The 25,482-nt window shown below is 52.0% G+C and overlaps 1 protein-coding gene and 4 non-coding genes across 5 annotated transcripts; 4 read left to right on the top strand and 1 right to left on the bottom strand.

The window, feature by feature from the left end:
• Positions 1-760: 760 nt before the first annotated feature.
• On the top strand, positions 761-833 carry TRNAK-CUU (transfer RNA lysine (anticodon CUU)). Its single transcript has one exon. It is a non-coding gene; the product is annotated as a tRNA-Lys (tRNA).
• A 432-nt stretch (positions 834-1,265) lies between these two features.
• TRNAL-AAG (transfer RNA leucine (anticodon AAG)) lies at positions 1,266-1,338 on the top strand. Its single transcript has one exon. It is a non-coding gene; the product is annotated as a tRNA-Leu (tRNA).
• A 2,376-nt stretch (positions 1,339-3,714) lies between these two features.
• Positions 3,715-3,787, top strand: TRNAR-UCG (transfer RNA arginine (anticodon UCG)). The gene has a single exon. It is a non-coding gene; the product is annotated as a tRNA-Arg (tRNA).
• A 572-nt stretch (positions 3,788-4,359) lies between these two features.
• Positions 4,360-4,441, top strand: TRNAS-UGA (transfer RNA serine (anticodon UGA)). The gene has a single exon. It is a non-coding gene; the product is annotated as a tRNA-Ser (tRNA).
• A 10,407-nt stretch (positions 4,442-14,848) lies between these two features.
• Positions 14,849-25,040, bottom strand: LOC142821607 (uncharacterized). Its single transcript, XM_075913105.1, has 6 exons — positions 24,759-25,040; positions 24,425-24,447; positions 23,612-23,727; positions 21,956-22,015; positions 17,889-17,999; positions 14,849-17,582 (listed from the first exon to the last, which is right to left on the bottom strand). Exons 1-6 carry the CDS (start codon positions 25,023-25,025, stop codon positions 16,162-16,164), a joined length of 1,998 nt encoding a protein of 665 aa, XP_075769220.1. The 5' UTR covers positions 25,026-25,040; the 3' UTR covers positions 14,849-16,161.
• Between the last annotated feature and the right edge of the window lie 442 nt (positions 25,041-25,482).

The following is a 25,482-nucleotide window of genomic DNA, read 5'->3' as shown; positions in this document are numbered from 1 at the left end:
TTTGACTCCCAAAGTGCAGCCATTCCCCACTTCCCTCCAGCCATCGAGCCCAGGTGGTGTCTGGCCCCCTAGGCACAGAAAGCTACAGCTCAGTGGGCAGGGGGCTTTGGCTTCCTTGCCCATGGGATGCTGTTGCAGGAAGGGCTGTTCAGCAGGGTTGGGGTTCACCTGTGGAGGAAGGGAAGAGTATTTGGGTGCAGACTGGCTAACCTAGTGAGGAGGCTTTAAACTAGGTTTGATGAGGGCAGGTGCCCAAAGCCCAGAGGTAAGTGAACAACATGGACACCTGGGGGATACCAAGGCACAGGCAGGAGAAGATGGGAGTGAATCCTGCTACCTCTGCCATGGCTTGGCCCAGGAGGGCTGGGGTCTAGCAGCTTTTCACCCCAGCTTTGTGGGAGGCCAAGTAGGAAGGGGCCTCTGGAGGCTCATAGCCCCCTGGCCTGCTGTGTCTGTGGAAAGGGGGAAGAGGACACATACCTCTCACTGGGGAACAGGGCGCATGGATCCCACTCGTTCCTGCAGAAAATGAAACAGGTTGAGCATTTTGCAGAGAACGGACCAGTCCCTGGAGAGATGGAAATGGGGCCGTTCCTTGTGAGGAAAGAAGTGGGTGTGTTGGGAGTGGGGTTCGAGTTCAAACCTCTCCACAGACCAGAACCCCACATTAGGGGCAAGAAAGAGCCTTCAGTCAGGCAGTGGAGAACACTTGGCTCCTGTTACACTGAGATGGGATATTAGGAACTTTTTTTTGCAGGTAGCCTGGCTAGCTCAGTTGGTAGAGCATGAGACTCTTAATCTCAGGGTCATGGGTTCAAGCCCCATGCTGGTCGGTGCCCTTCCTTAACTCACATCCTCAGCCTGTGAGCAATTGGCTCTCAGTTTTCACCAGGGTTTTAGAAAGAAAAAGTCTAGTCCTGGGGTCCAGCTTTAGTAGAACCAAAGAGAGAACCACCTGCAATTTCCATCTTCTGAGGAGAAGGGAAGAGGATTTTCTTCTCCTCCGTTCTAGCCACATCAGCCTGGGGGGAGAAAAAATAACCCTCCGCCCGCTGATTGTCCCCTGTCAGCTTCTGTAGCTTCACCTCCATCCACAGCAGCTCCAGCTTTGAGCTACAAATCTCAAGGGGCTGGTGAGGAAATTAGGCGCTTCCCTGAGAACAAGAGGTGGAGTGTTCACAACAAGCATCCCTCTCCCCTGCAGAGCAGGGTGTTAGAAAGAGCCAGGAACAGAACAGTCAGACAAGTTCCACCCCTTGAAATATGTTTCTGTGGTGTAGTGGTTATCATGTTTGCCTAAGAGGCAAAAGGTCCCTGGTTCAAAGCCAGGCAGAAACACAGGGTCTTCTCTTATTGCGGTGCCTAGGTAACGGCAGCTGCTGCTGACCAGCCTGTTGATGAGCCCAATGCTCATGTGATGGGGGGGGGGAATGTCAGCTGATGGTGCCAACCTGGGGAAGCCAGATAAATTAGGCCGTGCAGCTGCTTGTGCCTTGGCCTCCCCTGCCCTGGGAAGCTGGTGCATTGGGCTGGCTCTGCCTGCTGCCTTCCTTGTGTGACTCTTCCCCCCCCCCCCCCCAAAAAAAAAGCAGAAGAAAAAGCTGCACAAATTGGGTTTTGAAATTTGCGTAGCTTTTCCCAGAAGAGCAGTGTAGGGCAGACATAGCCTGAGTGTTGCTCAGCACTGGTAGGAGACGGGGGGGATAAAAGGATCTAATGGCACCAGAAGCCTTTCAGAACAACTCCCAGCCCCAAACACGAGAACCAGCCCTTCCCTCCATCCTCACTGGAATTTATGGTACCAGACAACACTTTTGAATTCCAAAGTGCAGCCATTCCCCATTTCCCTCCAGCCTCGGAGGGGTCTCAAGGCCTGTGCAGCCCAAGAAATGTGATTAGCAGCTCACACCCACAAACTTTTTGTCAATTTCAGTGCAGCCTAAGGGTCACTTACCAAGCACGCAGGACAGTCCACCACTCTCCCAGCTGAACTATGGAAGGGTACCTGAGTGCTGCTGGTTTGTCCATCTTGGCCCATCTACAAGTGTCAGGGCATGTGCTCTCCCAAGTGAGTGGCATTGCAGAAGAACCCAGGAGCACTTCCCATGCAGAAGGACCCCTGAGCTAGATCCATTCACGTCACAGCAAAAGTAAAATAACTGGGTTCTTCTCATGGATCTTTTCTTGTTTCAATGTCTCCAGGGGTGCAGGAGGGGCAGACCCAAAAGAACCAAACCGGTCGAGTGCATCTTGGTCCAGCCTCTCACTTGTGCTGATCGCTCTCCCAGACTGTTCCTACGCCCAAGGCAATAGCTCCACACCCAATGGATGGGTGAGCAGAGGCCAGGGGGCAATAGGCAGAGCCCGGCAGCTGCTGGGACCGGACCAGAGGGCATCAGGGGAAGCAGCGAGAAACACAAACTCAGCCCCCTGTGTCTCTAGCCAGGGTGGTGGGTTTCATGGCCCCAGCTCATCTGAGCCAGCTGGATGAGAGGCCGAGCCCCAGTGGGCATTAGACACCCGGGAGAAGGCACAAAAATCTCTTCTCACCAGGCTGAGAACAAGAAATCTAAAGCAGGAGGGTTTTGCAACAACCAGCCTAGGAAAATCCCACTGACAGTTGAACTCAGGTTGCAAAGTTCAGAGCCCTGAGCCGCTGCCCCTTGCAGCATGGGACAAACAGCTGATGTTTTGGGGGGGCACCTGGGGCTCTCAGCTCTCAGGCTGCCTCTGCTCTCCCGGCTCCCTCCAGCTGCCCCATTCCCACTGCCTGTTTAAGTTTTGTTTTTACTTAAGTACCAGCTCTAGTAGAAGCCGTGTGACACTCTCCCCTCCCCCATCACGGCATGGACAGGTCGCCGCCCCCAACCAGACTCTGAAATGGCTCCGTGCATTTCCCCTGACCCCATGGGGCTGGCAGGAAAGAGGCCCAGGGCCAGGCTAGAGCCAGGGGAAGCAGGAGGCAGGGAGATCCCCAGTCTACCCAGCTCCTTTTTGTGCAAAAGCCTCTTGTGCAAAAACGGACCCCAATTAATTATGCAAATGAGCATGGCAATATGCTAATCTGTGCTACATTTGCATGAGGTTTTTGCAGAAGAGAGCTGCAGTATGGAGATAGCCTAGGTGGTAGAGAGCCATGAAGTGACATAGACTCAGGAAAAATCCCTGGGCTGCAATTCTTAGTTACACACAATAAGAATAATTCACCAGCTCAGACGTGATTTCTAAACCGCCAAACAAGGAAAATAATAAAACCTGATGGACTAGGGCCGTGGTCCCCAGTGCAGTGCCCGCAGGCGCCATGGTGCTGGCTGGGCCATTTATGTGGCCCGCAGAGCAATCTGGGCTGGCCTGGGCATGCGGCAGGTGCCAGCCCCAGGAGCATGGGCGGCCCCTGCCCGGGGTCACAGCACATGCCGGTGCCGGCCCCAGGCACACGGTGCCTGGAAAGCCCCTGCCCGGGGTCACAGCACAGGCTGGTGCCGGCCCTGGCTCCGGGGTCGCGGCACAATCCGGTGCTGGCCCCGGGCGCATGGCGCATGCTTGGCCCCGCCCCCAGGCACGTGGCCCATGAGCGGCCCCGCCCTTGGAGGCGCGGTGCGTGAGCGGCCCTGCCCCCAGGCACCCAGAATCCCCAAAACGTTGGGGACCACTGGACTAGGGAGACTTTTCTCTACCCACACATTGCAGGAAATCCAACTGTCTGCAAGTCAAGACTGTGTGGCCTAATGGATAAGGCTTCTGACTTCGGATCAGAAGATTGAGGGTTCGAGTCCCTTCACAGTTGTATTTACCTTCCTTTGTCTGTGCTCATGGATCCTGATGTTGCTGCCCTGGAAAGGTCCTATGTGACAATGTGGTTTTTCTATAACCCCATTGGAAGGCCTGTAGCTGTTCAGTAGGTCTAAACTATGGGGCATATTGCAGGGCAGGAGGGTGGTGGTGCCAGGAGAGAAGTGGTGGCCTGTCTTGCAGGGGGAGAGCATCAGCCAGCGGGGAGGGGGACTGATAAGGGGATGCACAGATCCTGAATACAAATGTAAAAGCCTTTTAAATATCCCCACTGCTGACAGTGAGGTTTGAAGGCACTGCCATGTGTCAGTATTGAGTTTCACTATATAAACTGGGGTCCAAAAAGGAGACCAGCAAGAAGAAGAAAAGGGGGAGAAAAGAAGAGGAAGGAAAAGGGAAAGGAAGACCAAGAAGCAGAACTCACCTCCAAGGCAACCTGAGACCAAAACAGCCAGGACTCCTCTGCACAGCTGTTGCAATGGTTTGCTGTGTGAATTCTGTGGTAGGTGACATTAGGCCTGCGCACTGGGATTATTTACCAGTTTCCCTGGGTTGGCCCTGCCTGCAGCTGTGGTGGCCGAGTGGTTAAGGTGTTGGACTTGAAATCCAATAGGGTTTCCCTGCGCAGGTTCAAATCCTGCTCACAGTGAGGCCTGTGTTTTGGCCACACCCCTAACCAGGGCAACAAGGGCCTCTGTGAGTTACCAGCAGTGGGGCTGTTAGCGTCTGCATATAACTAATTGCACCATTAGGCCATGTCTTCACTCAGGGGGAGAGCTGTTGCTCAAGAAGCCGCCAGTGGACGCTCTACCTCGACTTAGAGTCTCCTAAAGCTTAAGTCTGCAAACAGGTGAGGAACTAGTTCAAGTGATAGTGCTCATTTAGCATGTGAGAGGTAGTGGGATTGGTACCCATGTTTTCCAGTAACCTGTAGGTTACTTTTTTTTTTTTTTGCAAGCAGAGGCCCAGGTGCCTGCAGTGGCCCCTCCCTCTTCCTCCTCATTCAACTCAAAAGCCACCACGGCTTAGTTCCAAATCTGCAAACCTCATTGCCCGAGGGATAGCGCCTCTTCCGAAATAGCTATTTTGCAATAGCCGAAGTGTGGATGCTCCACTGCAGCTATTTCAAAATAGCTCCTCCCCAGGGCCAGTCGAAATAATTACTCCCCAGTGCCTGCGGGGGCTCTAAGTCGAGGCTTCCCTGCAGTGTGGACGTGCTAATTTGAAACAAGCTATTGAAAAACAAGCGCACTGTGTAGACGAACCTTGAGAGCTGAGTGGCGCTGTTAGTGTCCCTGCTCCCGGCACAATCCCATTGGCTGGTTTCTGGCCATGTAAAGCACCACCCCCCCTCCACTCAGGCTCTTATTCACCAACCCACATGGCCCCTGCAGCCTGTGTGGGGGCAGGGCAGGCTGCCTGTGAAATGTGCTGGGCTGCTGGCTGGGAGTGAGCCAGGTAAGTCACCCAGCCAGAGCCTGCCTCTGGCACCCCAGCCCCTCCCTTCCCTCAACCCACTGGTACCCCACATAAACCAAACCCTCTGCCTCCCTGAATGCACACCCCTCGAAGATCCTGCACCCCAATTCTCTGCCCCAGGTCACAATCCAACACGCTGCAACCATTCCTGCACCCCTGTCCTCTGCCCCATGCTCCTGTCTGCACCCAACCTGCATCCCAAACCCCTCCCCCCGTTAATAGCATGGAAAAGTGCAGCCCTGGGAGTGGTTCCCCATGAAAACTCATTGCCCACCTCTGCCCTAAACTGTGCAGCAGCCCAGCCACACAGCTTCCATGTCTCCCCAGAGCCCTTAGGCTGGCACCAGGGAGGCCTGAGTCCAGGCAGTGCCCAGTGAGGGCAGAGGAAAGAGCTGGGATATGGTGGTGGGGCCAGGGGCTGTTCTGAAAGGCTGCAGGCACCGTTAGACCCTTTTATCCTTCCCTGTCTCACCCCAGCGCTGAGCAACACTCAGTGTCGGTCTGAGCATCCGTCCTGCTCTGGGACGTGTCTCTGTGGCAGGAACCTGCCCAGGCCACTCTCGCAATGACTAGGCAGCTGTCATGGGAAAGTTGATACTGATTGCCCTGACTGGGAACCAAACCCAGGCTCACCCACATTAGCCTTTCACAGGCCATTTTCTGTCCACTTCAGGATGGGGGGGGTCCACTGTCCATTGCCCAGAGGGGACAAGAACAGCCAAACAGAGCATCAAAGCAACCAGACTGGGCCACGCCAGTTGCTCAACTAGCCCAGGATCCTGTCGCATGACAGCAGCCAATCTCATTGCCCAGTGGGAATCCTCAGGGCAGACAATTGTTAAGGCACCACCCCTTGGGCGGGGGGAGCCTTGAGGCAGGAAGTTGAAGGGGGGAGTTGTGATAGGACAGTACCTGTAAGAAATTCAAGTGTGGAGTGTGGGCGGCTCAGGGCAGGGATTTGGGGTGTGTGTGAGAGTGGGGGGGGGCTCAGGGCAGGGGTGAGGATGGGGGAGGGTAGAGAAGTCAGGGCACAGGATTAGGGATGTGGGGGAGGCTTGGGGCTGGGACTGTATGTGTGTGTTGAGGGGATCCCACTGCTCTGGGCTCCCTGAGGCCCTTTAGCACGCAAGGGCTTTCTCTGCAGCGCACTTGAGCTACGTCTACATTGGCATGATATTGTGCAACTACTCTTTAATGCAAGAGAGCATCTACATTGGCATATGCCTTTGCACAAGAGCTTCCATGCCCAGTGTAGATGCTCTCTTGCGCAAAAAAGATCCGATGGCCCAGGCAGCGGCTTTGCTTGGGTGTCCCTGGTCTGCTGGGGGCGGGGGTCCAGTGGCTTTGCTGGACCCCCCCAGCAGACCAGGGAGACAGGAGCAAAGCTGCACAGGCAGCATCCCGCCGCCTGTGCGGCTTTGCTCGGGGGCAAAGGAGCAAAGCCACATGGGCGGCGGGGTCCCTCCGCCTGTGCGGCTTTGCTCGGGTCTCCCTGGTCTGCTGGGGGGAAGGGGGCGCAGCTAGTGCGCCCCCCCCCCCCCAGCAGACCAGGCTGTTGTTGCGGGACGCCTCGGGTAGAGCAGGTGGGGTGCTGCCGGGTTGGTCCTGTGGGAACCTACCAGGCAGCGCCCCAGCTGTTCTGTCCCAGGCTCCAGATTCAGCAGCTGTTGAAACTGATCATGCTGAATCCAGGAAGCTGGGGGCAGAGCAACTCTGCCTCCGGCTTCCTGTAGTCAGCCCCTGGTCAGTTTCAGTGGCAGCAGCTGAATCTGGAGCCAGTTCGGACTTACATCCAAATTCAACTTAAGAACAAACCTATAGTCCCTATCTTGTACATAACCCGGGGACTGCCTGTACTGTAAATTTACTTGTGCAAGAACACTAATGCAGTGTAGATGATGTGCACATTTTTGTGCAAGAACAGTTTTTCTCAAGAAACCTGCAGTGTAGATGTAGTCTAAGGGTTTATATTCATTTAAAGAGTTCATGTACAATGGAAGACCAGGAAAGGTGAATGTCTCCATTAAATAGACACACTTACAGGGGGCACTTGGGTTTGAATCAAGGACTATTTGATCTACAGTCAAACACTGTGCTACACCCTCATGTGAAACACGTGTCTGCAGCCAGTATTGAGAACTGGGCAGGGAACAAGAGGCTTTTGTAGACAACACATGTCAGGTGAGACGGTCCCTCACTGACCCCAGGGTGTGACTGGTCCTAACAAGGAGTTTGTCCTGAAAGCAGCAGAGTTGGGGCAGGACAGTGGTTATGTCCACACAGAAAAGTTCTTTTGGAACAATGGCCGTTATTCCAAAATAACAATGCCAGAGTCTACACAGCAATTCCCTTCTTTTGAAATAACTCTGAAATAACAGACGGCTAATTCCAACTTCTGTCAACCTCGTTGTACGAAGAAAAATAGCTATTTCAAAATGAGGCCTGTGTAGATGCTCCACTTCTGCTATTTCAAAATAGCCCCTTCCCAGGGCCATTCTAAGTTATTCTTCTTGGGGCTCCATAATGGAGAAAACTTGTCTACATTAAGGAAGCCTCCTCGGACTCATTTTGAGGTTTCCCTGCAGTGTAGATGTGCTATTTTGAAATAACTATTCCAGAAGAGCTTATTCCAAAATAACTGTGCCGTGTAGATGTAGCCAGATAGTCCTGAGAGATGAAGCAGCCGGAGAGAAGCCAGGAGAGCAGAGGCCAGTCTGAGACCTGAGTGTCCCAGGTGTCTACAGCACCCCCCTCCTCCCACCAGCATCTAGGTCCCATGGTGTAAGGGGCAGTGCTCAGAACTCTGAATCCTGCAAGCTGAGTTCAAATCTCAGTGGGACCTGCAGGGGCTGGGGTGGTTGCTAGGAGGTCCTCAGGCTTTTCTGCTTCCTTGTCCTGAGGTTCACCAAGGGCAATTTTCCTGGTCTCAGGCCCAATGGAGCTGACTGAGCAGACTTGTGCTCAGGTGCCTGATGCCATCACAGCTGCACGGCAGGTCGCCCATCTGACCCCTGAGGTCAGCCCATGCTGGAGGCAGCCAGAGTGTGAGCAGAACAGGGGAGGGAGGGAAGATTTGTATATTTTGGGAAGGGTCCTGGCTCCCAGCCACATGCCTTTGGACAAAGACTAACAGCCCCTGCACAAAGTGCATGGTGGGAATAAGAGTTGGGGCAGCAGGAAAGGGGTCGGCCCCTCAGCACCAGCGAGCAGGTGGGAGAAGATGGGAGTGAATCCTGCTACCTCTCACGTGCAAAGGGAGCACTAACCCACGTGCAACTCATCTCTAGTGCTCTGGCCTCCAGCAGCTTTGTGCCCCACTAGGGTGGGTTATTTCAGAGACCACAGAGGAAGAGGGAGGGGTCTCTGGATGTGCGGAGCCCCCTGGCTCTGTCTGTGAAAAGAAAGAACAAGGGCACAGGCAGAAACTTCAATTCCACTTGGGGCTTCTTGACTTTTTCAATCTAAGGACTTTGAAGAAATGTTTTAAATACTTGTTCCAGTGGTGCAATGGGTCAGCTCACAGTACTTACGTGACAGTATTCATAGGAGATATGCAGAGGTTGGGAGTTCAAACCTCATCTAGAGCAGTGATTTTTAGTCCCTCCTGGGCTGTCCCCTTGCAGAAGTTCCCAAACTTTTTGGCATCACGCCCCCCCCCCCCTACGGCCCCCCCCCCTTTTGATTTTTGAAAAACCCTCATGCCTCTCTCCAAAATAGAAAAAAAAAAAAAAAAACAGCTTGATGGGGGGAGGGCTGGGTCACCTCATGCCCCCCCTGGAATTTCTTCACACCCCCTCTGGGGGGGCACGACCCCCAGTTTGGGAACCCATACCCTGCAGTGAACTCTGGGAGAGGTGGAATTCCACCCCAGAGGATGGGATCAGTGAAAATTTACACTTCACATATTATGGCCTCATCACAGTGAATGCTGGGGGGCCAGTACTTGGTTCAATGTCATGTGCCTCCTTCAAAAGTTGATTATCCTAAGTGAAGCATTTGCACCTCCAGGTGTGTCACGTCTTGGCTTTCGATTGAACAGGGATTGTTAAAATGTCAGCAAACCCCTCGTGTGTTCTTGTGTCAACGCACATAAACCAGGCAGACGGGTCCCTCAACTAAAACCAGCTCAAACCTGCTGGGTGTCTGGTTTCTATTCCTGTCAGTCGAGCAAGGGGGAGATCTGAACGCCCATTGGCTGTTCTGTACAGAAGAACAAGACCCACGTCCAGCTGGAGAGGAATTGCTGTGATCAATCTTCTGGAACTTGATTCAACGAGTCAAACTAAGACGCACTAAATCAAACCCAGAGGGCACTCCCACCAGCTTCCAGTACTCCTGCTCTTTGCTCCCTTTGGCTTCCCGCTGTGGGGACATGGCCAAGCTCAACTGAAGGAAGCCGACTCCAGTTACATATTGAGGGATGCTAGGAAAAGCAGACACATTGGCCAGACACCACTGGGGGCTGCCTCCCCCATACTTGGCAGGTGCCTTGACCAGCTTAGCCATGGATCTTTTCTCCCAGCTGCTCCACATGTTGCCATTGCCCATCCCTTGGGAGGGGAGAAGAGTCACCCTCCATGGCTGTAGCAGCTTTGCACTTGCAGGATCTCTGGGTGCTGACCTCCACCCACCCCAGGGCATCACAAGGGCATGTGTTCCTGGCTTTTCTGTCCCAGCAATTGCAGCAAGAGCCCTGCCTTGCCAGTGCCAGTCACAGCAGCCTCTGTACCCGTTCCAGGCTTGTGGTTTTCTTCTTCCCAATGCTCCTCCCCAGTCAGCCTTTTCCTGAACTGGCAGTTCCCTGGGTGAACAGGGGAGGCCTCTTCTGTGTCCCAGGAAGACATAAGAAAATGTGAACAAAGGCCACAGAAAGGGACCAATGGGAGTTGAACCCAGGATCGCCTGTGTACAAGACAGGTGCTTTAGCCAGCTAAGCCATAGTGCCCTCCTTGGAAAGTTTGGTGAAATTGTTCTACTCTATGGTCCCAGACAACATCTTTGACTCCCAAAGTGCAGCCATTCCCCATTTCCCTCCAGCCCTGGGGGTGTCTGGCTCCCTGGGCACAGAAAGCTACAGCTTAGTGGGCAGAGGCTCTAACATGCACATCTCCCCCAGCCGCTGGGACTGTAGAGTTGGCCTTGAGATTTAGTGTTGCTGGAGGGAGGGAAAAGTGAAGCAAACATTGATCGTCTGGATTATAAACCCCTGGGTCTCAGGATTTGGGTTGAAGTCTCCGGGACTGAAAACCACCCCTGAGATCTTATCTGCCCAGAGCAAGGGCAGCAACTGTGAGTGGGGTTCAGAGAAAGTTTGGGCACATGAGTAGGACACTTACATGGCTGGACTAACATTGCTGGCAAAGGACACTGCTCAGTCCTCTTGAGCGGGTACTTACTTGTGGGTTGGTTCTGAACCCTGCTTGTGCCCAGGCCTGACATAACCTGCCCCACAGAATTCACACAGCAAATGGGGCTCTCAGAACACAGGGGGAGGTTGGGGGCTTTTTTCCGGGCTGTGGGGTGAAGCATCAAACCAGCCCCCTCCTGTGGGGCCTGTGAGTGTTGCAGAATCTGGGCCCCCTGCGCCTGGACAACAGCAAACATGTCTTGGGGCCCCACAGAGACCCACCTGGACTGCCTGGGCCTGGGCCATGAAGCAGGAAGTGGCTGAGGCTGCGGCCAGCCAGGGAGCTCTCTGGCCCCTGCGATTGCCGGCATTAGGGTTGCCAGATGGTTCCACAGAAATACTGGACTCACTTGACACCACCTCACAATCTACATTTCAGCTTATTTAGAAAATACCCGACATTTCTATTTCCTCATTTACACTTTCTCAGTTTGTTTCCTAAACAGAAAGCTCAAATACTGGACAGTCCGGTTCAGAACTGGACACCTGGCAACCCTAGCCGGCATGGAAGCAAAGCGTAAGGCTGTGAGAGGAGGCCTCCTGTCACCTCCCCCGGCCTGAGGCAACAGGGCTTCCTCCTCCCCTCTGAGGAGGGAGCAACAGAGGCCAGGCTGAAGGTTTTGTGCTGGGGCTGGAGGCTTAAGCCCGAGCTGTCAGCCTCAGTGGGACTTCCTTCTTCTCCCCACTCCTGCCTTGCTGCCTCCTTTGGCCAGCAGCGCACAGGGGGCAGCCGGGAGAGCCGGCCGCCATGGGCAGAGGAGGCCAAGGCACAAGTGTCTTGGGGGTGACAGGCCTGAGGCCTCTAGCTTTCCCAGGCTCACGCCAAGGGGCTTTCTGTGGTGCTGGTAGGAGAGGGATGCCAGGCCCAGGCCAGTGGGAGAAGGGGCAGTGCCTGCAAGGGCAGAAAGGGTTGCTGCAGAACGTGAGACATGGCGTGAGACAGGGGACCTTCCCTTTCTGCTACCGACTCTTCTCCTGTTACCTGAGAGACTGAAATGGGGCCATTCTTGTGGTAAAAGGCCAGTGTGCCCAGGCCTCCCCACACAGACCAGAGCGCCCCACTGGGGACAGGACAGAGCCTTGAATCAAGCATTTGAGAACACACTGATCCTCTATTCTGTGACAGAGTAGTACAGGAGGGACCCTGCACCCAGAGTGGCTAGCTCAGTTGGTAGAGTATGTGACTCCTAATTTCAGAGTCATAGGTTCAAGCCCCATGCTAGACAATGCCCTCCCTTCAGTTACATTCTCTGCATACAAAGCAATTCAGTCTTAGCTTTCTCAAGCTCTCAGGTAGGAAAAGTCTCTGATTTTTCTAGTAGAACCCAGGAGGAAGGACACTAACTGACATGTCCAGCCTCACAGGAGAGCAGAAACAAATTTCCCCCAAGAAGGGGGGGGGGAACCCCTCTCAGTATCTGATTGCTCCCCTTCAGCACTCTGAAGCTTCCTGTCCTTTGGCATCAGCTCTGTGATGGGACAATAAGAGCATGTCTGCACTGGAGAGCTATTTGGAAATAAAGTGCCTGTCTACACAGCAAGCTGTTATTTCTAATTAAGTATAATTAAGTACAAATTGGCAGGCTTCCTACTCTGACTCCAGTAACCCCCATATCATGAAGAGTAAGGGAAGTCAAAGGGAAAGGTCTCTTCCTGTCAATAGCACCCAAAGCCAAGTTAAGCTATTTTGACTTCAGACTTCAGCTACACAAACAAGTACCTGAAGTTGTGTATCTTAGTTTGACTTTTGCCCTGCTGTGTAAACATGCCCTAAGTGAGCTACTAGTTAAGAAGCTGGCAAAGGATCCCTTCCCATGGTATTATAGCGCCAGGGAAGGGTACACACCGGGGCAGAAGGCAAAGCAGCTGGGGCTGCGTGAGAGACTGGAGTGGGCCTGAGGGTGCAGAGAAGGAATTGAATGGAGAAAGAGGGGGGCTCTTTCCACCTGGGTTTGACACAGACCTTTTGCATGGCAGACAAATAGGATAACACCACAGAGCAGAAACAAAAGGCAGAGGAAATTTTTCAATGAAAGCTTCAAACCCCTCACTTGCAGGAACCGTTTACATCCATCGACATTTACAAAATGCTTCCCCACAAACATCTTTCCAGCCTGTGTGTCTCTGGGAAAGATTTCTGCCAAGCCCGGTCCCAGCCCACTGGTCAGAACCCCCTGAGAAACAGGACACCCTCACTCCCAGCCATGTCCCCGCCCAGGTGAGGAAGGTGAAATGAGCCAGAGGCTGCTGCCCGCTGGGTCAACAGAAGAGTGGGTTGACTGTTCTCAGGGACACCACAGCAACATCCCTGCTTCCCCCTCGGAGGGAGTTTCCTCAGGGCCAGACAGAGCCATTCCAGCACCCTGGGTAGTCAGGTTAATTGCACCCTGCGTTGGGGAAGGGCGCAAGCATGGCCCAGCCCTTGCCCGGAATGTGGGAGAGGGCGCACGGAGCTGGCGGTGGCAGGAGGCATGTGCCTTGCCTGGCCACCGCTGCTGGTGCTCAGCCTGGTGCCACAGAGAGCAGACCGAGCCTGACCGTGCAAGGGCCTCGTAGCCGTGGGGGGAAGGGTGCTGCTGGCCAGTGCTGCGGGGATTAACACAGCCCCTGTCTTGGGCGGCCGCTGTAGGGTGACTGGTGGGAGCTGCTGCAGCTTGCAATACGGGCGCGTGGCACCTGAAGGCAGTTATCAGCTGTAAGGGTTGCACAGCACCCCTTATATCAGGCGCCCCAGGCAGCTGCCCAGCTAGCCCATGCCTTAATCCGGCCCTGGATTTCCTGCATAGAACAGCACAAGCCCCAGCCTCCAGAAGAGGGGTTCCCAGTTGGGGATCTCCGGTAGCAGCCATGGGATGGTGGGAGCCAGTTACTGCAGAAGAAAGGACACCAGGGCTATGTCTACACTCGTGGCTTCTTGCACAAGTACAGCCATTCTTGGGCAAGAATCAGCAGTGTCCACACTGCCTGCCTGCTCTTGCTCAAGGAAATTTACAGTACCGCGTGGTAAGAGAGGGCTTCTTGAGCAAGAGTGACGCTCTTTTTTAACAGGTGTAAGCCCTCTTGCGCAGGAGCTCCTACTCAAGAGGGCAGTGTGGACGCTCGGCAGGGATTTCTTGTGCAAGAAAGCCCTATGACTAAAATGACCATCAGAGCTTTCTTGCGCAAGAGAGCTCCTACACTGCCATGGGCGCTCTTGCACAAAAGCACAGCTCACAGATGGCAGGGTGGATGTTTTCTTGCACAAGATGTTCTTGTGCAAGAAGCCATGAGTGTAGACATAGCTCAGGAGTGGGAGAAACTAACCATCTGCTTTATTTGCAAAGGAGAAACAAAGACAAACTCTTGTCCCCATCTCCACCCCCCTCAGCCTGGCACTTTGCACCCCAGCCAGGGCCGGATTACCGCATGGGCTAGCAGGGGTGCCAACCTATGAAAGCACCTGATTGAAGGGGTAAGGGATGCCGCATCAGGTGCCCCCATAGGTTGCCACCCTGGGGCAGAGATGTGCATGCAGCACACGCCCGCTGCCCAGGGTGCAAGAACCCTGCAACCAGCCCAACTCTCCCAGGCACCCCCAGAGAGCAGCACTCACATATGGGGGGCAGGAAAGTGGAGAGACTCCCTGAGACACCAACTCAAAAGGAATCTTTCTGGGTATGTCTGCACTGAGATAGCAGCCCAGTGGCCAGGCTGTAGCTAGCCCAGCTCAGCTGTACCTGGCCTGGAGAGTTTTGGTTGGGAGATTAGAAACCTACAGACAGGGGCATCTCTGGGAGGTGGGGGGGATGTCACCATGTCAGGGCAACTGTCACACCCCCCCATCTTCCTTTGCTCCAGCCCCACCACTGAGATATACTGACCATTGTCATTGCTTAAACTGCACACAGAGCTTGTGGCAAAGGCTAGCATATGGTTAAAATACAATGAACATTCTGGTAAATTATCAGAGGGGTAGCCGTGTTAGTCGGAATCTGCAAAAGCGGCGAGGAGTCCTGTGGCACCTTATGCTCCAACACTTCAGTTAGCCTATAAGGTGCCACAGGACTCCTCGCCGCTTTTATTCTGGTAAGTTCTCGTTTGTGTTGTGCTGTCTGCACATCTAACTAACCAGAGATCAAAGTGCATGACCCGATGGCCTTCACAGAGAGACAAAACCCACAACACAGGGTAGGTTATTCAACACGTTCACATTTATAAGAGTGAAACATAAGGAAATCTTTTAAGCCTCAGAATCTAGGAAATAAATAAACTTACTTTTCTTCTGCAGTGGCTAAACCTGCTTTATTTCTTGCCTCATTACATGTCTGTGTTAGTTAAAAAGTTCTATATGTCATTGTACTAAAACAAAAACACAAGTTCACCTGAACAAATGATCTGGAGTAGTCCAGAAAAGCCCAGCAGGAACTATACCCAGAGACGGAACCAGGGCTCTGAGATGGGACCAGTCACACTCTGCTGGGAGGTTCATTGGGATTTCCCTGTCCACACCAGGTCTTTCTCCTGCAGCCCTCAGACGCCGGACTTAGGACCACAGAAACCACACTGGGATTCCTGAGTATGGGGAGCCCAGGCCACTGGTCAGTGACCCTTGGGGTGCATCTACACAGCAGCCTTATTTCGGAATTACAGTGCATGTCTACACCGCAAGCCATTATTTGGAAATAACATCCACCTGGAAGACTTGGTCTTTTGACCAGGCTGCATCTGAAGGAAGGAGCCAAAGACCCCAGGGTGGGGGAGAGCCCTGGTTTGGAGGGGTAGCTGGGAAAGAGGTTTTAGGGGGAGTTTGTAAAAGTTTGTACTGAAGTTTCAGTGGAGCATTAACAAAACATTGTTTGTTACCTTTGAGTCTGTAACCTGCTTTGCTCTGCCTGTTCTCACTTATCACTACTTAACTCACAGAGCTTGTACTTAATAAAACCACTTTTACTTACTATCAAGCCCAGTGTAAACAATTACTACCTATGGGAGCAATCGGTGTGCACTTTCCCCTTTCATTACTAAATGGGGCTTACCCCATTCTTTGGGGTTTGATCCCATTTGGGGAGTGCTATCCCAGGAAGCTGGGCCCTAAACTGCTCTCTCCTCAGACCTGAAGAGGTTCAGCATCTGTAGCACTGCTCAGAGGCGGGGGTGGGGGCAGGAATCTCAGCTCAGGGGAGACTAAGGAGCTGAACCAGCAGGACCAGGTGGTGAGAAGCCCCAGAGAGTAGAAAGGTGAGTGGCAGTGGCCAGGTCAGTACCCCAGGAGGCCCTTCCAGAGAGGTCTTCTGAGACCACAGCCACTTGGCCAGGCAGCTTAAAGGGAACTAAGGTTATATGTTTCTCCCCTCTGTGGCTCCTCCAAAGGCTAAGAAGATTTGAGCTCTGACTGAAGCTTTCCCCACAGTCAGAATAACTGAATGGTTTTCTCCCCTCTGTGGACTGTCTAATCTTTAACAAAGTCTGACCTGTGTTTGAAGCCTTTTCTGCAATCAGAGCTTTTATAAGGCGACACTCTTGTATGTATTCTGATAGCTAGTAACGCAGGAGCACTGACTGAAGCTTTTCCCACAGTCAGAGCAATTGAAAAGTTTCTTTCCTGTGTGGGTTCTCTTATGGTATAAAAGGCTTGAGCTGCGACTGAAGCTTTTCCCGCAGTCAGAGCAACTGTAAGGTTTCTCTCCTGTGTGGATCCTGCTATGGATAACAAGGTCTGCGTTTCTTTTGAAGCTTTTCCCGCAGTCAGAGCAATTGAAAGGTCTCTCTCCTGTGTGGGTCCTCCTATGGGCAACAAGAATTGAGCTACTACTGAAGTTTTTCCCGCAGTCAGAGCAAGTGAAGGGTTTCTCTCCTGTGTGGGTCCTCCTATGGTTAAGCAGGTGTGAGCTTCTTCTGAAGCTTTTCCCACACTCAGAGCAGCTGAAGGGTTTCTCTCCTGTGTGGGTAATCCTATGTCTAACAAGGTCTGAGCTGAAACTGAAGCTTTGTCCACAGTCAGAGCAATGGAAAGGTTTCTCTCCTGTGTGGCTCTTCCTATGGGTAACAAGGTTTGACTTCTGACTGAAGCTTTTCCCGCAGTCAGAGCAATTGAAAGGTTTCTCTCCTGTGTGGATCCTCCAATGGTTAATAAGTTCTCCATTACTACTGAAGCTTTTCCCACAGTCAGAGCAGTAGAAGGATTTTTCCCCTGTGTGGGTCCTCCTATGTCTAACAAGGGTTGAAATCTGACTGAAGCTTTTCTCGCAGTCAGAGCAATGGAAAGGTTTCTCCCCTGTGTGGCTCCTCCTATGGGCAACAAGGCTTGAGCTACTACTGAAGTTTTTCCCGCAGTCAGAGCAAGTGAAGGGTTTCTCTCCTGTGTGGCTCTTCCTATGGGTAACAAGGTTTGACTTCTGACTGAAGTTTTTCCCACACGCAGAGCAATTGAAAGGCTTCTCTCCTGTGTGAGCCATCCTATGGATAACCAAGTGTGAGTTTGTACTGAAGTTTTTCCCACAGTCAGAGCAGTTATGGGGTGTGTCTCTTGTATGTATTTTCTGATGGTTTGTAAAGTGTGAGTGCTCACTGAAGCTTTTCCCAGAGTCAGAGCACTTGAAGGGCTTCTCTCCCGTATGGACCCTTTGATGTTCAGTAAGAGTTTCACAGTCACTACACGTGCAGGGTGACTGTTGATGGGGGATTTCCTGTTGGACGGTTTCTGTATTTCTTTTCTCCCGTGTGCTCCTGGAGGTACCCTGTCCCTCTCCTAGATGATTTCCCTGCTGCTTTTCTGGGCTATGCTGACTCTCACAGCTCTCTCCTTGCTCACGTATCTGGAAAACATGTCCTTCAGATCGTCTCAATAATAGTCCACATGGAGACACTTGCTCCAGTTCTTCCTGCTGAAGACTCTTTTCATGGTTCTCAGTCAGTGCCCCGTCACCTGTTGGAATAGAGGAATGATCCAGACAGGAGTTATTCTCCACGATGAACTGCAAGGAAACTCTAAAAGAGGAATAGAAAAGGGGACACACGCTCAAATAATGGTCAAATTATCATGAGCTGAGTTCGTTGTCCTCCTTCACAACCTGTCCACAGAGAAGAGAACCCAGCCTTTCCTCGCCCATCACACTCTGACTGGAGTTGAAGACAAGCTGAACAGTCAGTCAGACTTCATGAAAACACACAAGTTACATCTGCTATAAGGAGACAGAAATTGGTTTCTGAGTCAGTTTAACTGATTGCTCACCTGTCTGGGTGTTGCTGATGATCTCCCCTTCCTCACAGCTCGGAGGATCTGGGATCCGCAGCTCCTCTTGCTCCACCCAGGAGATCACATCAGTTTCGGAGACTGGAAATGCTGTTTGAAGAACAAAAAACCAAGTGCTGATCTTGTTCATTAAGGTCTTTGCCATTCCTGCTTTCAGAGCCAGGATCCGAGTCACCGACCCAGAGAGGCTCCGTTCCCCACCTTGCAGAGACTGGGCTCTGGCTGGTACAAGATCCCAGGACACACTCACCTGCAGTAAAGATGCATCACTCACCCATCTTGGGAATGGCCCAGCTCATTCCCCAGGGCAGCTAAGCGCTCTGCTGCACTCTCTAGGGTACAACTCAGACCCCCTCACAGCCCGGTCTATCCGCCCGGAATCCCACAGTTGGACAGGAACACACTGCTCAGAAGGGGAGCTCTAGTGAGGGCATGAAGGTGTGACACCAAGGTCCCCAGGTAGGGCTCAGACAGCAGCTGCCACATGGCAGGTCACTAGAACTTGGAGATGAAGGACCCCGCAGATGTCTAGCTCCCCAAGCTCTGTCCACAAAACCCCTGGCTGGTGGGCTGGGCTTGCCCTGATCTTTGGCTCAGATGTTCTACTTGGGCCAGGAGGAGGCAGAGGAAGTTGCCTGAGCATCTAAGTGAATCCTTGGCTGGTTGCTTCACGCCCTGCCTATGTGTCACACTCCTGATCCCAACGGCCTGTGTATGGGTGGGCCCTGCCAGCTGCCCACAACAGTTGCCATTCCCATGGCTGCCCAGGGTGGCGCTGGGCTTCTGTTGGGGCAAGCCAGGGCGGAGCTGGGCCGTGCTGCTTCCCTGGTGCTTGTGACTGTTGCTCAGCTCCCCCTCTGCAACCTCCATTCTACTCTGCCAGCAGCAGCCTTTGTGTGGTTTCCCAGTCTGGCTCTTGTGGCCAGCCTGGCCTTTGATTTGGTGCCCCTCCAGGGTTACACTGAATCTATCACCTTTACACCTTGTGAGTGTGTTTCCCTCAGCTTTGGCCCACCCCTTCTTGGAACTTCATTTTCTGTTCAGAAGATCCACCTGGGACATGACCATGGAGATCATTGTGCTACTGCTGTTAAATAAGATAATCATAGTCATCACATCAGAATATTCCCATTGACGTGGCACCCAGCACACTTCGCAAAAGGTTTATTGCAGCTGTGTATGTCCATTCTTTTTGAACTAGAACAGGCTGGGCTTTGGCAGAATGGTGGAGCACTGGGGACCAACTAACCAGGAAAGCACATTCCTGAGCAGGAAGAGGCCAATCAACACACATCTCAACTGTAGCTGGAAAAACAGTCCTAAGAGATGGCTCAGAAAGACACTGACCCTTGTGCACAAGAGCGGGATGAGGGGATAATAGATACGGATGTTTTGTTCAAAATAAACAGGCAGGAGGCTAAGGGGGTAGAACACATGGAACATGCATCTTGTTTGTGTCAATGTATGAGAAGTCACAAGAGGGGCATGTTGATGCTGGCTGAGGGGCAGCATTCTCACTGCTGACTTATTGGTACCGTTATTGGGTTGGGACAAGTCTCACTATACCTGTGCCTAAGGAGCTGGGACACTAGCATCCTGCTCCTTTTCACAATAAACTTGGCCGAGTGCCTTAGCCTCCAAATGGAGCCTGAATCTTTCTTAGCGGCAACCCTGAACTGTGCTGCATGGATAAGCCGCAGGCTCTGACAGTGCTGCTGGCATCAGAGCTCCAGAAAGAGCCACACTGAACAGCCATAACAACGCTCTGTGGCATTAGCAGAAATTCTATTGGCACTGCAGTCGCTGTGGGAAGAAAAATTATCGATCACAGCAGCACTGGGGAACTCTGGTGTAAATCAGGACCCAACTGTGCTATTGGGGTGCACATATGAAGCTAAGCATTATCACTCTTTAATGTAAGTATCTTTCCCAGCCCTGAGAAACAGCTCTCTCTTTAATAGCTATTAAAGAGAGAGGTGACTGCACACAGAGGCTGCGTCTAGATTGGAATGATTTTCCGCAAATGCTTTCAACGGAAAAGTTTTTCCGTTAAAAGCATTTGTGGAAAAGAGCGTCTAGATTGGCACGGATGCTTTTGCGCAAAAGCATCCGTGTCAATATAGACGCCTACAGGCAGAAAGGACTTAGGGAACTGTTTCACCTTCCACTGGCTCAGCCCACTGCCACAAGGGGAACCTGCAGGCACAAAGATCAGACAGACCAAGAGCCAGACCCAGACCTCTAGTACCTGCTGTTCCTGCCTGAGCCCTTCTACTCACACCTGCAATCAAGGCATAAGATGGGCAAGATAGGGGGGAAGCGCACTGAGACCTTAGCTGTGGGAAGAACAGCTCCACTGTTACGTCCCTCAACCTGCTTTCCCTGGGAGGCAGTATGGAGGGGACAGTCTTTCACAGAAGAGCCAGGATTATTGGGGCAGATACTCATGATATTGGGGGCAAAGACAATGAATGATATTGAACCAAACCCAACCCAGCAACTCCAGAGCCCACCCAGCTTCCGATACCCGAGGGGACAGGAATCCTTACTCAGCCAGTTCACAGCCTCATAATTCTCCTGCATCACATCCCTGTAGAGGGCTCTCTGGCCTGGGTCCAGCAAAGCCTATTCCTCCTCAGAGAAATACACAGCCACCTCCTGGAAGCTAACCAGCTCCGCCACGGCCATTTCCTGTCCCTGGCTCTGAAGGCCGGGGGCTGAGCTAGAGACAGACATGGGTGTTCTGTAGCTTGGCAGGGGAAGAAGGTGAATTGGAGACATTTCAGAAGGGGCTTTAATCCTTTCCACACCCCCATTCTCCCCAGACTCTGTCCCTAGTGACGTGACACATGTGTTAGATTCTGCCACGGTGGACAAAAGTTTTAGTCTAGATATTCCATTAACAGCGCACGGGACTTAGATCCCAAATCCATATTCATTTCTCTCTGCACCTGGCTTGAGTTACAAGATTACTGCATCTGCAACAATGGGATATAGTTCTCAGCACCCAGTGTTTCTGATAACAAGCCACATATTCACCTGCCTGAACATAGACATAGGTTAAATGCAGGCTATTGTATTTAAAACCCTTACTCTTCATTCACAGATTTGCAGCGCAAACATTGCTCTCATCTCACAGAGACGTTATAATCCCTTTCCAAAATAGAGAATCAGTGAAGTTAAGCATCTGAATGGTGGTGTTATTATTAAATACGTGTGCTTACTATTAAACACTTGTGCTGAGTGTTTGCAGGATGAGATCTTAAGATTCATGGAATCAGAAGATATCCTCAGTCATGCAGTCTGACCCCCTCAGTGGCACAAGCCATTACACTTAGTCCAGTTACCCAGGCACAAAGCTGTTTCCCCACAGTGTATTTTCTAGAAAGTCCCCCAGTGATTTGAAGACATCCAAGAGATGGGAGAATCCACCAGCTCTTTGTTCATTTGTTTCAGCAGCTAATCCTCTTCCCTATCCAACATTTGTGCCTCTTTTCTTGTCTGAAATAGTCTGGCTTCAGCTTTCAATTATTGGCTCTCACTGAGCCGTATCCACACGACAGGGTGGATAATTCGTTTTCATGGGGGGGCCAAATGGAAAGTGGGTGAGAGCTGCACTCTTCTATGACATAAATGCAGGAAATGGAGGATCCGGGATGGGCATTGGGAGGAGGAGGATGGTTTGGGATACAGGACAGATAGAGGGGTCTAGGAGGGAGTTTGGGTGAAGGAGCCTTTCAGCCTATTTATTGTTTGAAACCAACCCCATATTGAAACTGACTGAGCAGTGAAATCTGAGCCTGAAGGTGCCATCCATTTTGTGCTTTAACTTCACCCCTTTAGCATCACAAACCTATAGACCAATGTTTCTCCAAATGTCCTCAGGTCCCCATGCAGCACCCCTGGGGCTCCTCACTGATCACTGGGTGATTTAGGGCTGTGTGCACCGTGGTCACTGGGTTTGGTTGGTAACTCCAATGACAATCCCATGAAGATGCTTTCACAGGAATTCTCACGACTTAAAGAATTTCCACCAGCAAACTCACCTTGTCTGAAAGCTCCCAGGTATTTTCCTCTTGCTCCCTCCAGCGCAGAGGGCAGCGTGTCTAGTGGGGGAAGGGATAAGAGAGGTGAGATTCTAGGCTCTCTTATTTATAATAGTGTTCCCATGCTGAACTCTGCATTTCAATTCTATTAAAGACCAGACAGACTCACACTCAGGTATTTAGTATGAAAGAGTCTGAAACTTTCATTTCCTCTCTCATTTGGGCATCTCCCAGCAATGGAGCCAATATCCCTGCAGCCTCACCCCTGTCCCAGGAGAGGCAAGCTGTAAATAAGATTTACTCTTCCCTCCTCACCCCCTCCCACTTGGTTTCTCATTCACTTACTGCCTCTTATCATAACCTGGAGCTGTGGTGGTGGGACACGTTGCTATTACAATAACTTTAGCCATTTTGATCTCTGAATGGGAGGTGTCACGTTACTGGGTTTTGAGGGGAGCAGCAAGATCACTGCTGCACCCATGGTGGGATGTTGGCCCCAGAAGTGGCAAAGGAGGGGCCATGTGAGGTGTCAAATAGAAGCCTACTTTCTTCTGATTTCATATATGCTATTCATGTGATTGTATAATGTTGGTATGTGAAGTTATAAGCATGTACTTTGTGTGGATACCAAATGTTTCTCTATATGTGGTTGAACTATGGGCAAAGCTAACAAGCAAAGCTCTGGAATAATAGCCCTCTATAGGCCAAGGACACACCTCAAGAGTGATGACTCATACCTAGGGGCTACCAGCAGGGAACACAGGGATAGGCCATGGGCCAGGTGACCTGCTGTAGCCAAGAAGAAACAAGGAAGCAGGGATAAATAGGCCATGTGGCTGACTCCATCTTGGTACTTAGCTCAGCACTTCATCCTAGAGGCAGCAGTGCAGGGATTGAAGGGCCGGAAAGAACTGCGGACCCATCCGGATCCCAGGATGCGCAACAAGGACTTAAGCCAGCAGATGTAACATCTCTGCTAGAGCCTGCATCGAGAACCGGGAGATTCGATGCACGTAATGTACTATCCTTTAACAACCTTACTCTCATGCTTTTCTTTATTGTAGTAATAAACCTTTAGATGTTAGATGCTAAAGAATTGGCTCAGCGTGATTTGTGGGTAAGATCCAGAGAGTAAATTGACCAGGGATCTGTGGCTGGTTTCTTGGAACAGGACAGAACTTGTTTGGGTTAGGTGGGAAGGGATGTTAAGACCCCCCCCCCCCCACACACACACCTGTGCATGAGGCCTGGGGCCATCTGGGGTACAGATATTGCTGGGGTGCCGGAGGGGTTTTGCTCATGAGGCTTCAGGCAGGAAGCTGAAGGGCTCTGTGGAACTAGTTTGTGACCTGTTTGGAGAGGTCACCTGTCTGGGGACTGTAAGGAGCCCCGAAGTTGAGCAATTCACCCTGAGCAGACACCCTAAGCTGTGCCTAGACACAGCCCAGTCCATCACAGGAGGTTCAAAGTTTGCAAACCCCTGGCTCTCTCTGCAAGCAGTTGGGTCTGTTCGCTCAGTGTCTCTAAGGACAGCAGAGTGATGGGGCCGTCATTCTCCACGTGGGAATTGAGGCAGGGGAAGGCTGGCTTCAGAGGCCAGATTCAATAGTCTCAGATACTTGAACTGCTTTCCCCTCATCCATCCCTTCCAGGTACCTTTGAACTCCCTCAGAGTCTCCGACAGAGCAATCGTTTTCTGGGAGAAACCTCTGACTTGTTCTTCTAGTTCAGGGGAAATCTCTTCCGGCAGCTGGAACTGCCCCATATCACACCTGGACAGAAACAATTCAATGTGATTGTATGTCGTTTATTGCTGATAAGTTCTGGCTAGTAAGTCTCAGCTCTAACAGGCCTGGAGTTAGAACTCCTCAAATTCTCCCAGCATGAGAGCAGGGGCAACACATCCCATGGCCATGCAACCTTCCCCTCAAAGATCGGATTTCTGTTCTTCACTTCTGGCCTGGGGAGACTGGCTGGGGGAGAAAAGGGGAATAGAGTCTCCATGGCCAACTCACTCCTTGGCCTCCAGATGCTGAGGGACAGGAGGTTCCCATGTGAAGGGCTGAAGGAATCTGTCCAGTAGGGATTAGACTGAGACACCAGCTCCCCTCTCCACAGCTCCTTCCACACAGGTCTCCAAACAGCCCTCAAGTGGGACAAGCTCTTGATCCCTGCTGTCCTTGGCTGAATGTGCTCAGTGCCCAGCAGTGACAGGCCCATGTTCCACCCCACAGTCCTGTGGCAACCGATCCCCACGGAAGTGACAGCTCTAAGAAACACTTGGTCAGACTGTGCCCTGATGGGGAATTCCAGAGTCTTCAGTGTGAGGATGAGACCTTTAGAATTAAATGTATCAGAGATATTTATGTCTAACATCTGGCTGTAGATCTCTGGAGAGATGTGGTGCTAACATCCGCTCCAAGCCTTTTCCTTGCTCTGTGCAGTGTGAGGGGAGTGAGAGCCACGTACCTACTCAGGGCGCTTCTGACGTCCTAGAAAAAAAAAAAGACAGAAGAGAATCTCAGCCCCATTGGACACACACAGGGGACCTCTGAGAAGGGATTTTGCAAACCTAGGAAGAGAGGCCCTGCCCTGGCCCCAGGAACATGGATCCCCTGAGTGAATGGGGCTTTGCCATCTCTAAGAGCTCTGTGCCTGTAACTCTACAAAGCACAAGAGTCACTCACATGGCAGCAATGCACAAGGTGTTACACTGAGGTCTGACAGCTGGGACCCAGCACTTGTGATTCAGGAGCCCCCCTTCACAGTGTGAGGAGTTGGGATGTTTGTCCCTCAGTCTCACCTGCAGGAATTCACTTGCTGGCTTCTGACGTGTCCCCTCCAGCTCCCCGAGCCCCTTGCTGATACGGGAAATCTGCACACAGAGGTTCCTGACAGTGTCAATCTGGAACCTCCCAATCACCTCATCTAATTTCTCCAGCTGGGCTAGGAGTCGCTGCTTTTGTTCCTCCAGAAACTGCAGCAGCTGCTGAAACTCAGCCACAATCATCTGCTTCTTGGCTTGGGTCCATTTGTGTGTGAAAACAGGGAAAGGGCTGGTTGGGGGCATGGATGGAGCCCACGGCCCTTTCACGGGGAGCTGAGTGCGCAGTAGGGAGAATTTCTTGGAAAACTCTAAAATTTGCAACATTTGACTCTTTGTGATTACTAGGCAGATGCGTCTCTCCCAGCATCTCCTTTGCCCCATGTCCCTCTGAAAGGGATGTTCCCATGTCTGTCATGGGCAGCATCTTTTGTTATTCATGGGCTCTGGGAATTCATATCCAGAGCACCAGGAGGCAGGACTCAGCACCAGCCTGACAGAGATACCCAGGGAGGAAAAAGAAGCAAACGTATAAATGCACCAAGTGAGCAGACAGTCTTTCAGCAGCACAATCAGCTCACTTGGGGAGGATGTCTGGGGAAGCCACAAAGCATGGACATTAACTCATGCACTGACAGGGATGCTCAAGGCCTTTTTACACCTGGATCTCAGCCAGCAATTCATGATCCAGGAGAAACACAAA

This window comes from Pelodiscus sinensis, chromosome 31, assembly GCF_049634645.1.
Source record: "Pelodiscus sinensis isolate JC-2024 chromosome 31, ASM4963464v1, whole genome shotgun sequence".
In the NCBI taxonomy this organism is placed as follows: domain Eukaryota; kingdom Metazoa; phylum Chordata; order Testudines; family Trionychidae; genus Pelodiscus; species Pelodiscus sinensis.
This window is presented reverse-complemented; position numbering and strand designations above follow the sequence as displayed.

Excerpts from the sequence above, each read along its gene's own strand:
- LOC142821607 (XM_075913105.1), bottom strand. The coding sequence starts at position 25,025 with ATGCCCCCAACCAGCCCTTTCCCTGTTTTCACACACAAATGGACCCAA. Across the intron at positions 23,728-24,424 it reads GTCAGAAGCGCCCTGAGTAG|GTGTGATATGGGGCAGTTCC; the intron begins GTACGTGGCTCT and ends GTTTCTGTCCAG. Across the intron at positions 22,016-23,611 it reads GACTCTGAGGGAGTTCAAAG|ACACGCTGCCCTCTGCGCTG; the intron begins GTACCTGGAAGG and ends TTCCCCCACTAG.